This window comes from Carcharodon carcharias, chromosome 5 (genome assembly GCF_017639515.1).
Source record: "Carcharodon carcharias isolate sCarCar2 chromosome 5, sCarCar2.pri, whole genome shotgun sequence".
Classification (NCBI taxonomy): Eukaryota; Metazoa; Chordata; class Chondrichthyes; order Lamniformes; family Lamnidae; genus Carcharodon; species Carcharodon carcharias.
In genome coordinates, this window is record NC_054471.1 from 157,809,926 (window position 1) to 157,823,782 (window position 13,857).

At 41.4% G+C, this 13,857-nt stretch overlaps 1 protein-coding gene across 5 annotated transcripts in view; it reads right to left on the reverse strand.

Moving 5' to 3' along the window:
* Nucleotides 1-13,857, reverse strand: part of eif2b4 (eukaryotic translation initiation factor 2B, subunit 4 delta) — a 66,688-nt gene that overhangs the window by 10,360 nt on the left and 42,471 nt on the right. For all 5 annotated transcript variants that reach the window (XM_041188653.1, XM_041188651.1, XM_041188650.1 and 2 more), the window contains 5 exons: nt 13,331-13,407; nt 11,312-11,414; nt 3,560-3,687; nt 2,830-3,004; nt 1,671-1,851 (listed from right to left, as the gene is read on the reverse strand). In XM_041188653.1, coding sequence (XP_041044587.1) covers nt 1,671-1,851; nt 2,830-3,004; nt 3,560-3,687; nt 11,312-11,414; nt 13,331-13,407 — 664 coding nt within the window. The remainder of the gene's footprint in view (nt 1-1,670; nt 1,852-2,829; nt 3,005-3,559; nt 3,688-11,311; nt 11,415-13,330; nt 13,408-13,857) is intronic.

A 13,857-nucleotide genomic window follows, 5' to 3' on the forward strand; every position in this document is an offset into this window, starting at 1 on the left:
CTATCTTTGTGTCCATCAGCAAATTTAGCAATGATACATTTGGTGTCTTCATCCAAGCCAATAAAATAAATTAAAAAATTTGAGGCCCCAGCACTGACCCCCATGTCACACCACCTGTTATATCTTGCCAACCAGAAAATGACCCATTTATGCCTATCTCTATTTCCTGTTAGCTAACCAATCTTTTATCCATGCCAATATGTTACCCCCTACACCATGAGCTTTGATTTTCTGCAATAACCTTTGATTTGGCACTTGTCTTATGCCTTCTCGGAATCTAAGTACGATAAATCCATTGGTTCCCCTTTACCCACAGCACATGTGACTCCTTCAAAGAACTCCAATAAATTGATTAAACATGATTTCCCTTTCACAAAACCATACTGAATCTGCCTGATTACCTTGAATTTTTCTAACTGCCCAGCTATAAAGCCTTTAATGATAGCTTCTATCATTTTCCCTATGACAGATGTTAAGCTAACTGGCCTGTAGTTTCCTGTTTTCCGTCTCGTTTTGAGTAAAGGAGTTACATTCACTATTTTCCAATCTAATGGAACCTTCCCCAAATCTAGGGAATTTTGTAAAATTAAAACCAACACATCAACTATCTCACTAGCCACTTCTTTTAAGACCCTAGGATGAAGTCCATCAGGGCCCGGGGACTTGTTTGCCCACAGCTCCAACCATTTACTCAGTACCACTTCTTTGGTGACTGTAATTTTCTTGAGTTCTTCCCTCCCATTTCCTAATATATAGTTTTTTCCAGCTGCTTCCAGTGCATTTACAACCTTCCTTAAATAAGGAGACCAATACGGTCCAGAGTACTCCAGATGTGATGTCACCAATGCCCTGTATAACAGAAGCAGGGGTGTTACTTATACCCTCTACAGCGAAGACCAATGCAAAATACCTGTTCAATTCATCTGCAACCTCCTTATTTTCTATGATTAATTCTCCAGATTCACTTTCTATAAGACCAACGCTAACTTTGTTAACTCTTTTCTTTTTTAAATAGCTTTAGAAAGTCTTATTATCTGCCTTTACATTTCTAGCTAGCTTTCTCTCGTACTCTAATTTTTCCCTCCTTTTTAAATCTTTTAGCCATTCTTTGCTGTTTTTCATATTCTGTCCAATAACATAACAGACCAAACTATGAGAACAGAGAGTTGTTCAATATTATTGTACTTCAGTATAGTTAGATGTATTTTGCAGGAAAACCACTCTCCTTCATAAATGATGCCTAAATGAGCTACTTTATTTTACCATGCTATGGCTTGCTCCTGATCAGGGTAAAAAAAGAACTTTGAATGTCGCTATGGCCAGATATTAAAACATTTTCATATTCACCTTCAGCCCTCAACAACCTCCATCACTAACTCCGCTTTCACTGCTAGTACCAGAAGGTTGACATAGAATTTTGCTTTAAGATCACAAATGATGGCACTGGTTAAGGTGGCATTCAATAGTAATAGTTTCCTTTTAAAAAGAAAAATCAGTTATTGTTTTTCAACAGAATGGGCAGGGGTCTATTTTTTATCCCCACAAACAGTTGTGAATAAGACCATATCAATGTGCCTTCATTTAACACAAATCCTGTAACTTTATTAATGCCTTTCTCCTTTATTCAAAATTATAATTGTTCAAAAGGGGAAAAAAAGCATAAAACCTACCCAGTTCATTCGAAACAAATGAATCTGTCTGAACTCTTTCAGAAAACTTGTGTGTTTCACAGCAGACCAGGACTGGTACATTGTATGCTTTTGCCACAAGTGCTATCTGTGATGTTCCCACACGTGACATTACATAGCCATTAGCCAGAAGGGCGTGGGCTCCCAGGAACACCTTAGAGACCTGTGTAGAAAATTAAATTGAATAGTTTAATGGAAGTCTAGGATTGACTAAATACCACTTCACAAAGTCAAACATATACGAGCAGCTCAATTAGCCATTTGCAGTACTAGAAAAGCTATAGCAAGAACTTCTGGGCACTACTCAAACCTTAAGCAAACTTTTTCAGCCACCAAAAATTGTGCATCTAATTCGGATCTTATCATTTCTTCTGTAATTTCAGATGTATAACATACATCTTGAAGATAGTAGAAAGATGTGTAAGTTGATCCAGCAGTCTCAATGTTGTTGCATTTTAAATTTGCCCTAATTGACCTGTTGTGCCATTATTTAGAAATTAAATTTGAAAAATAAATTCTCTCTTTGCTGATTTTCCCACTCTCTAATTCCATAACTCTTTCCCCGACTTCTACAGCACGTCCTGTTTTCCTCTGCCTATGGCTTTCAGCTACATTCTCTCCTGTTATCTATCAATCGACCTTTCTGTCTCCCTTATTCTACAAGTCTCTCTGTTCTTCACCACATGTGCTTCTTTCTTACTTTTGCTGTAAATATGTAACATATATATTGATGATGAAAGGTCACAACCTGAAACATTAACTCTTTCCCTCTTCACAGATGCTGCCAGGCCTACTGAGTATTTCCAGCATATTTTGTTTTCATGCCAGATTTCCAACATTCACAGTATTTTGCCTTTGCATTTCCATTTATAATTTTTTTTCTCTACACCTCTCCATCTGTATGTTTCAGCTCCAGTGGTTCTTCCAGTTCATACCCAAACAATGTGACATTGCCACTTGAAGAACCAAATTGGATAAAACAAAACAAAGTATTTTTCAACTGCACAGTTCCTTATGATACTACGTACTGGAGCGTAAAAAATTATTTGATTTTCAAAACAGGCAGGACATCCTAAGCTGAAGAGGTAGTCACCTTTTAAGCAACAGGCAAACAGGTGTTAAAGGGAATTTACAAACATACCTCAGGCAGAATATAGGACACAGCACTAATCAGAACGTAAGTGCAGCGAATCCCACTCCGTACTAGTCTCCGGAGCGTCTCTCTTCCTTCCAGTTTGGGCCTGCTGTCCACCACTACAACTTTGAATTTTTTCGCCTCGTGGGCATCACAAAGAATAGAGCTCACTAAAGAAGAGCTGAGAAAGAAGAAAATAAAATGTCTTCAAATAGCAAGTGCAATTTGAAACATCATGCCATGATTTACAATTCAGAGATACCACAGAATATGATGCACAGAAATGATAGGCTGAATAATCTCCTGCGCTGTATTGTCCTATGGTTCCACCCTGTTATTTTCAAGAAAGTTTAATTAACTTTGCTCAGATCAAGCAATCTTTTTCGATATTTCCAATTTGCAGAGTAAAGTTCCCCTCATGTCATACATTCCCACCCCAACAATGGCAGCCCATCTCCCAAAAAAATGCTGACCTGTTCCCAAGTAAACAGTAATACCCAGTGACATGGAGGATACACATCTGGGTACTGTACACAAAGTATGCAAATGTCAAAAAAAAACACAGGTCTCCAGACTAAAATGAACAGAAACTTTTAAAAATTAGGCCAGTTTTTGTATGTAACCACTGTATCTTTTTGGGCAACAATTTCTCTTGTAGCTACTGTGCTATAGTATTAGATAACCACTGAAGAAGGATCAATAATTTAAATAACTCAACATTTCTAATATATCTTACCATCCATACACCAGAATTACATCACCATCATTAATTTTCTCAGAAGCTGATTTCGATATGGCTTCGGCAGCCAGGTGAATCTTCTCATTTACGTATTTATCTATACAATTCAATAGCACTTCCTTCGCCTAGAAGTAATACAACAAGTGACTTTATAAATATTTTGGTTTTTTGGTATTTAAGATAGAGTAAGAAAGAATAGATCTTGCACAAGGAAAGTAATAGAGACGGCAGCAATAGTTGCTCCTGGTGCAGCCCATCTAGAACTTCCTTCAAAGATATCACAAAGCCAAACAGACTTGAAGATTTTAAGCAACCTATCAACATACATAAAAAAAGTAGCAAGGCATCAAATCAGCTCAGCAGGAAGAGAGGGATCCTGTACTTTCGACATCATGCCACCAGGTAACTCAGAGTGGGCTCAGAAAATGATGAAATGTTCCAAACTTGAGGGCTCTCCTCACTTGAAAAATACTCCAGCTGAATCATTCAACTTAGGCGAACCAGTTACAGCAGTTGGAATAGTGTTACAGGAAAATATACTTGTCTTTTGACAACTTCTCCTGACAAAAATAGAGAATATGTTTATTCTGAATATATGATCTGCCGACACATGCCCCTTTACAGAGTAGCCTGGTGCCAGCTGGTCAAAGTGCATCTTCTGGGTACATACAGGAAAAGACTTATAAATGGCCTTTCCACTCATCTGTTCTGATCCCTGGACCTGTCGATCATCAAAGAGTTTAAATTTTCTTCATGTAAACAAATTAGAAAAACTAAGAAAGCAAACTATTTTTCTCCACTGCATTAAGAGATCAATGCATGGGAACTAATAATTACTCATAAAATGTGTTATCAAGGCCTATTGATGGTTTCAATATTATATCAGCACAGCACACTAAATATGTTACTACACTGCAGTAATGTTCACCAAAATACTCTACCAACTTGAGGTAAAGGCTAGATATCTACTGAAATTACAACTTTGCTGTTAAATTCTTCAAAAGGTAACAGTGCTATTTAAATATGTGTTTTCTGCTCACTGACAAAATGTTTCAAACTCTCATTGAACTTAATAGTTAAATTTCAAGGACAAGTTATTTTAACAAGCTATATTACTTACAATAATATGTAACTTAAACAAATGCAAGAAGTGAAGGTTCTGAGTTTAGGATCCTGTTCAGTTATGCAAACACAGCCTGCGACCTAAGAAATGTTTCGGATTTCTTTGATATTTTATTCGAGCACATATCCATCCCAGGCGGTTTTGAAGGGAATCAAGAGTATTAATCAAGCATTAAGTATAAACTATTATTTTTCTGAATTATGTTAGGTTTTGCAGAGTTTAGAAAGGTGTAGAACTTCCTTGCTAATGATAGCCAGGCAATTATTTTTTCTTTCCTATTCTTATCAAAGACCCTTTGTTCACAAGGGAGGTTGCGCCAAGTGCGTTATAAAACTCTTTCAAAAAGAGTGAAAAATTTGAATCAAGTTATTACAATGAAGTATCTCAGACAGAGTTTTAAAAGGACATAGCATATTAGCATGATGTTAAGGTGATAATGGAACTCTGCACATACTTGCAGACTGAAAGTTCAGTCAGGGTTACAATTGGACCTACTTTTCACGAGTGAATCAGCATTAAATAAGCACTTAACATAAAGTCAATTCCTATTGAATTAAATTTTCCTTTTCCTTCCCCTTCTGAAATTAAACAGCTGTTTGTCTGTAAAAGGAGGCATACTGTTAAAGTTTTTCATCTTGCACTCAAGACAGAATCACAAGAATTCGGGGGAGGTGATGGCATAGTGGTATTGTAGCTGTACAAGTAACCCAGACGCCCAGGGTAATGCTCTGGGGACCTGGGTTTGAATCCTGCCACGGCAGATGGTAGAATTTGAATTCACTAAAAATCTGGAATTAAAACTCTAATGATGACCATGAAACCCATCTGGTTCACCATTTAAAAAAATTTATTCATGGAATGTGATCTTTGCTGGCTGGGATTGCCCATCCTTAGTTGCCCTTGACAAGGTGGTGGTGAGCTTCCTTCTTGAACCGCTGCAGTCCATGTGGTGTAGGTACATCCACAATGCTGTTAGGAAGGGAGTTCCAGGATTTTAACCCAGCAACAGTGAAGAAATGGCAATATATTCCTAAGTCAGGATGGTGAGTGAATTGGAGGGGAACTTCCAGGTGTGGTGTTCCCATCTGTCTGCTGCCCTTGTCCTAGATGGTAGTGGTTGTGGATTTGGAAGGTGCTGTCTAAGGAGCCTTGGTGAGTTCCTCCAGTGCACCTTGTAGATGGTACACAATGCTGCTATTGTGCATCGGTGGTGGAGGGAGTGGATGTTTGTGGATATGGTGCCAATCAAGCGGATTGTATTGTCTAGCTTCTTCAGTGTTGTAGGAGCTGTACTTATTCAGCAAAGTGGGGAGTATTCCATCACACTCCTGACCTGTGCCTTGTAGATGGTGGATAAGCTTTAGGGAGTCAGGTGAGTTACTCGTTGCAGGATTCCTAGCCTCTGACCTGCTCTTGTAGGCACAGTATTAAATGGCTAGTCCAGTTTAGTTTCTGGTCAATGGTAACCCCCAGGATGTTGATAGTGAGGAATTCAGTGATGATGATGCCATTGAACATCAAGGGGCGATAGTTGGATTCTCTCTTGTTAGAGATGGTCATTGCCTGACACTTGTGTGACGCGAATGTTACTTGTCACTTGTCAGCCCAAGCCTGGATCTTGTGCAGGTCTTGCTGTATTTGGACATGGACTGCTTCTGTATCTGAGGAATCGCGAATGGTGCTGAAAATTGTGCAATCATCAGCAAAAATCCCCACTTCTGACCTTATGATGGAAGGAAGGCCGTTGATGAAGCAGCTGAAGTTGTTTGGGCCTAGGAGACTACCCTGACGAATGTCCTTTACGGAAGGAAATCTGCCATCCTCACTTGGTTTGGCCTACATCTGACTCCAAACACACGGTAAATGTGGTTGAGTCTTAAATGCCCTCTGAAATGGCCTAGCAAGCCATGAAGTCATATCAAATCATGTCAAAGTCTCAAAAAAGGAATGAAATTGGACAGACCACCTTGCTTCCGCTTAGGCATCAGAAATGACAACGGCAAACTCAGCATTATTGACCTTGAAAAATCCTCCTCACTAACATCTGCGGGCTAATACCAAAATTGGGAGATCTGTCTCACAGAAACATCAAGCAACAGCCTGACATAGTCGTCCTCACAGAATCATATCTTACAGATAATGTCCCAGACACCACCATCATCATCACCATCACCATCCCTGTCCCACCAGCAGGACAGACCCAGCAGAGGTGACGGCACAGCGGCTTGCAGTTGGGCCTGGGAGTCTTCAGCATCGACTCTGGATCCCATGATGTCTCATGGCATTAGGTCAAACATGGCAAGGAAATCTCCTGCTGATTACCATGTACCGCCCTCCCTCAGCTGATGAATCAGTGCTCTTCCATGTTAAACACCACCTGAAGGAAGCACTCAGAGGGGTAAGGGTGCAGAATGTAATCTGGGTGGGGGAATTCAATGTCCATCACCAAGAGTGGCTCGACAGCACCACTGCTGACCGAGCAGTCCGAGTCCTAAAGGGCATAGCTGTTAGTCCGGGTCTGTGGCTGGTGATGAGAGAACCAACAAGAGGGAAAAATGCTTGACCTCATCCTCACCAACCTGCCAGCTGCAGATGCAGCTGTCCATGACAGTATTGGTAAGAGTGACCACTGCACAGTCGTTGTGGAGACAAAGTCCCGTCTTCACATTAAGGATACCCTCCATCGTGTTGTGCGGCACTACCACCATGCTAATGGGAGAAATTTTGAACATATCTAGCAACTTAAGACTCATCCATGAGGCGCTGTGAGCCATCAGCAGCAGCAGAATTGTACTTGAACACGATCTGTAACCTCATGGCCCAGCATATTCCCCCACTCTACCATTACCATCAAGTCAGGGAATCAACCCTGGTTCAATGAAGAGTGCAGGAGGGCATGCCAGGAGCAGCACCAGGCATATCTAAAAATGAGGCATAAACCTGGTGAAGCTATAACACAGGACTAAGCGGATCACAACCCACAACCAAAGGATCAGGTCTAAGCTCTGCAGTCTTGCCACATCCAGTCATGAACGGTGGTGGACAATTAAACAACTCATTGGAGGACGAGGCTCCACAAATATCCCCATCTTCAATGATGGGGGAGCCCAGCACATCAGTGCAAAAGATAAGGCTGAAGCATTTGTTACAATACTCAGCCGAAGTACCAAGTAGATGATCTAGCTTGGCCTCCTCTGTGTCAGGCAATGACCATCTCTAACAAGAAATAGTCTAACCATCGCCCCTTGACATTAATGGCATCACCATCACTGAATCCCCCACTATCAGCATCCTGGGAGTTACCATTGATCAGAAACTGAACTGGGCTTTCCATTTAATACTGTGCTTACAAGAGCAGGTCAGAGGCTAGGAATCCTGCGGTGAGTAACTCACTTCCTGACTCCCCAAAGTCTGTTCACCATCTGCAAGGCACAAGTCAGGAATGTGATGGAATACCCTCAACCTGCCTGGATGAGTGCAGCTCACACAGCACTCAAGAAGCTGGACACCGTCCAGGACAAAGCAGTCGGCTTGATTCGCACCACATCCACAAACATTCACTCCCTCCACCACTCACGTGCAGTAGCAGCAGTGTGTACCATGTACAAGATGCATTGCAGGAATTCACCAAGGCTCCTTAGACAGCACCTTCCAAACCCACAGTCACTACCATCTAGAAGGGCAAGAGCAGCAGATAGATAGAAACACCACCACCTAGAAGTTCCTCTCCAAGACACTCACCATCCTGACTTGGAAATATATTGCCGTTCCTTCACTGTCTCTGGATCAAAATTCTTGAACTCCCTTCCTAACAGCACTATGGACCGCATGGACTGCAGCGGTTCAAGAAGGGAGCTCACCACCACCTTCCCAAGAGCAACTAGGGATGGGCAATAAATGCTGATCCAGCCAGCAAAGCGCACATCCCCTGAATGAAAAATGAAGTACCAAATTTCAAAGGGAACCATAATTTAAACTGTATGAGAAAGGGGTGTTAATTGGTTAGCAAGTGAACTCTGAGTGGTGGAGGTGTTGTGAACATTTTTGTCAGTTTCCACAAGAAAGGGATGGCCACTAACCTACCCCTTGCATATTTCCTACACATAGATGATACGTTTGCTATATTTGAATCTGCAGCTACATGTAAGAATTTCATTAAAGAACTTAATGGGCTCCATCCCATGCTCCAATTCACCTTTGAAATGGAGCAGTCTACGGGCTCCATTTCCTCGGACTCCACTAATGGGTTCTCTACTACCATCTATCGCAAGCTTACCTTCACCAGTCAATAAACACGTTGTGACTCCTACATCTCCACATGCTATAAGATTGGCCTGAATGGCCATCTTGTAAATAGAGCCAGATCCATTTGTTCACCATGCAAGATTGATGCTACAACAGGGCGCATCAAAGCTATCCTGTGGGATAATAGCTACCCTGAACAGATCATTGCTCACTGTAAATTATGTAAACACACGCATAAGGCCACCACTTGTGGTCCGGAAAAGTGCCAAGTCTACCTCAGATTACCCTGGAAGGATAAGGTGTCTCAAAAATTTGAGCAACAGCTGAAGCTGGCCATTTCATGCTGCTACAATGCAGTAGCAACATGATCGGTGTTCTCCTCTAACAGGATGCCTCTAATGTCAAGTCAAAAAGATGTTCTGCCTCCCACACAAATGAGTAATATGATGTATGAATTTCAGTGCCGGTGTAATGCCAGGTATGTGTCAGTGTCCTTGGAACAACCATCTTCAGCTGCTTCATCAACAGCCTTCCTTCCATCATGAGGTCAGAAGTGGGGATGTTCGCTGATGATTGCACAATGTTCAGCACCATTTATGACTCCTCAGATACTGAAGCAATCCATGTTCAAATGCGGCAAGATCTGAACAATGCCCAGGCTTGGGCTGACTAGTGACAAGTAACATTTGTGCCACACAAGTGCCAGGCAATGAGCATCTCCAACAAGAGAGAATCTAACCATTGCCCCTTAATGTTCAATGGCATTACCATCACTGAGTCCCACACTATCATCTTGGGAGTTACCATCGACCAGAAACTGAACTGGATTAGCCATATGAATACTGTGCCTACAAGAACAGGTCAGATGCTTGGAATCCTGAAACAAGTAACTCACCTCCTGACTCCCTAAATCCTGTCCTTCACCTATAAGGCAGAAGTCAGGAGTGTGATGGAATATCCTCCACTTGCCTGAATGAGTGCTACAACAACACTCAAGAGGCTTGACACCATCCAGGACAAAGCAGCCCGCTTGATTGACACCCCATCCGCAGACATTCACTCCCTCTACCATTGACGCACAGTGGCAGTAGTGTGTACCATCTACAAAATGCACTGCAGCAATACACCAAGCCTCCTTAGACAGCACCTTCCAAACCCACAATCCCTACCATCTAGAAGGACAAAGGCAGTAGGTAGATGGGAACACCACCACCTGGAAGTTCCTCACCAAGCCACTCACCATCCTGATTTAGAAATATATCGCAGTTCCTTCACTGTCTCTAGGCCAAAATCCTGGAACACGCTCCTAAAAGCACTGTGGGAGTACCTACATAACATGGACTGCAGCGGTTCAAGGCAGCTCACCACTACCTTCTCAATGGTAATTTGGGATGGGCAATAAATGCTGGCCTCACCAGTGATGCTCACATCCCATGAATGATTTAAAAAAATGTAAGCCTTACATCCTAATGACTGGTGGACTATATCAAACAGCACATCTGTTCGGCTGTTCACAATAGGTAGAGTACTGGCAGTATTCAACCAGCCCATGCTTGTAAAATTCAAAACACTGGATTGAACTTTAACTTTGATTCCCTGATTGGGCAGCAATTATTTGACAATCCCAAGTGTGCTAAGAATTAGACGAACAACCAATTCAAGGTTATCAGTTGGGCTCGCAATGGGGCTCATTTATGTATGCTCTAAGTTACATATATTCACACACTTTGCCCTATCCTCTGTAAACAAAAGGAACATGTCCAGGCATTGTACCTTTTTCAACTAAGCAAAAGCTTGGGGTACATTTCCATGGGGCAATCCTCATGGCAACACCTTGACCAATCAGAATTGACTTGCCTGGGTTGAAAAGCTAGGAAATAACTAAAATAAAAGCTAAATACTACAGATGCTGGAAAGCTGAAATAAAAACAGAAAATGCTGGATAAACTCACTCATTCAGAGCTGAAGAAGAGTCATAATGACTCCAAACATTAACTCTGTTTCTCTCTCCACAGATTCTGCCAGACCTGCTGAGCTTTTCCAGCATTTTCTGTTTTTACTTGGGAATAGCTGTTGCCTGTTGTATTCTTCCTGGCAACACCTCCATCAATCAAAGCCCATGTGTCAACCAATTAGCACTCTTTTCTCTTGCGGAATAAACTGTTGTTCCCTTTGAAATTTGGTATTCTTATGATTCTCTCCTGATGAGTGCAAGATGAAAAGCTATGACAGCATGTCTCTTTACAACAATAAAGAAAAAAGCAAAGCCTTTTCTGTCTTAGATACAAAACAACTCTTGTGGTTATTTCTGGGATTCTTGTCAAGTACCTAAATTCCTTGGAAGAAAAGCATCACATTCAAGTGTAAAACCGTGCTCTTACCTCATCCTCCCTCATGCTTCTAGAAATATTTGAGATTTCCTTCTTTATGAACTTTATGGCATTCCCCATACTTGCTGAGAGCAAACGACACTGATTCAGAAAACTAGAAGACAGAAACAATATATCAACAAAAGTAAATCCTTAAAGAATAGAACACACAAAACCCTCTTTATTAACTTGAGTGTTATTTTCAACCAAGATTATTTTGGAAGATAGATGTGATGGCACAACCACGGGGCAGGCACAAATTATTATCTAATGATTTATCTGGATAGGCGTGGAAACGCATTGAATGCGCATTACTATAAAGAACTATTAGATTACCAGAAGGTTCTGTGGGCAAAGGCATACTTTCCTTGATTCGTTGAAGGAACTTGTGTAAGCAGGCTTCAACTCACCAGAGAAGCAGTGTGATTTGTGTCACATGCTGTAATTTGCAGTCTACTCCACCATAGACATGCTCCAGTCATTTCAGCACCTTTTCATCATTTATCTTCCAAGCTACTGCTTATATGCTGCACTATGGGTAGAGATCTTAAGGAGTGATTTTTAAAAAATTATCTATGGGACATGGGCCAATTACACATTCTTAACTGCCATTCAGAAGGTGGTGCTGAGCTGCCATCTTGAACCGTTCCAGTCTGTGTGGTAAAGGTACTCTCCCAGAGCTTTTAGGTAGGGAGTCCCAGGATAACCCTTGTAATATCTTCAGCAACAGAAAATCTACTCTGCCAGAAGAAGCCAGGCACTGAGCCACTCCCATCATTTGCCTCCAAACTCTACACTGTGTCACCATATTGGGTTTCCTTTACCACTTCATCTCTGCTGGGCACCTTTTGGCAAAAAATTTTTCCAGCCCATTGGAGGTAGCTTTGGAGGCAGGAAAACATGGAAATTTGGAATACAGCGTGTCAGGCCAGCTCTCTAGCATGTCCCCACCTTTGTGTGCTCTTCCCAAAGGCTGGCTCCCAGCAGCAATGGCAGGTAATCCTTAAGGTACTTAAAAAGCAATGATCCAATATGCTGGCAATACATGGAAATTTTACTGACAACACACAGCACAGTCCCCAACCAATCCTTTGTTGTGTCGGGAGATTGGCAACACATCAGAGACGGCCTCACGATGGGAGGTTAGAGTGCCAGCTTAAGATAACCTACAGATTCAAGTGAAAAATAAAGGCTGTAAGCAGCAATTTGCAGGCATACCCCTGAAAACTGATCCGTGAAATGGTTCTGGCCACTAGTTAAAAAACTCCATTTTCACCTTTAGATGAGTGCCTCCATCTTGTGGTGCTCTTTTCCTCTCCATCTGCCTCAGAAGCACCCACCTTCTTTAGAGGTGCTCACGTCTGTCCTTCCCTGGGCCCCTTCAACTGCCCTCCCATGACTGTCTACCACCTGCCACCCCAACTTGACAGTGATAATGGAGGCAGCCTGGTAAATGACCACTTCCCATAAGATTAAAATGCGGGGTGTGCCTCTGACACAAGTGGGTGGGACCTATAAAAGATTCCACCTCCTAAAAGCTTTTTTTTAAAAAGCCGAGAAAATTCTGGCCTTTGTCCTCTCCTCTCCTTCGGTATAGGCATCCAATGGATCAAAATACCTTTGAACCATTTTAAGAGCTGTTGGAACTTTAGCACATATAGCTACTTACCTTTAAGTGGCTGCATCCTTTTAAATTTTACCTACATCACAATTTTACAGTGCTCCCCATTTAGCAGGCTCCTGAATAAATTCAAAATGGCACTTGTAGCTGTGTATAATTATGGGAATAAACAATACGGTGAAATATAGAAACATATATTTGTTATATGCACATGTAAGTATACACTGGCACATATATATGTATAATCAGACCTGTTAATTTTTAATTCTGGGTCATGACTAAACAACTGTTAACTGAAACTGAAACATTTGGCACCAGAAACTATATCATGTTATATAGAAAACATTTGTTCTTGGTAGACTTAGCAGGCGCTGGATAAATAGTGCTTGATGAATAAAATAGAGAAATACCTGATGTCTGGTTTCAATTTATTGACCAAGTCCCTTGACAACTCTTCATGAGGAGGAGTTGAGTAATCACGGATGACCTGAAGCAGGGCAGGAAATACCAGTTACAACTTTTGTTTGAGGAGGTTGATGGCATCACACATTTTAAGATCTATAATGTGCCAAAACTCTCTCAAGGCATACCTACTTATGTGGTGGAACAAATATAAATATGCAAAATCAACAGGGTATTTTTCCAGGATTGATATATTGTTGTCCCTAAATACACCCAGTGATACAGAATGATGCTATGCACTTTGTTTTACATTAGTCTACACTCCTGATTATGTTCTCACTATAAAGGTCTGATAGCAGTTAACCATTGTTGTGCTTTTCTTTCTCAGCTCAGAAGAGCTGCATATTTTCCAATGATACACATTTATAGGTTTTTCAGTGCTGTGTCTAATTTCAAGAGCAAGTGATTAGCCAGTGCAGCTTCAATGTCAATATTAGAACCATAGAAAAGTTACAACGCAGAAAGGGGCCATTCA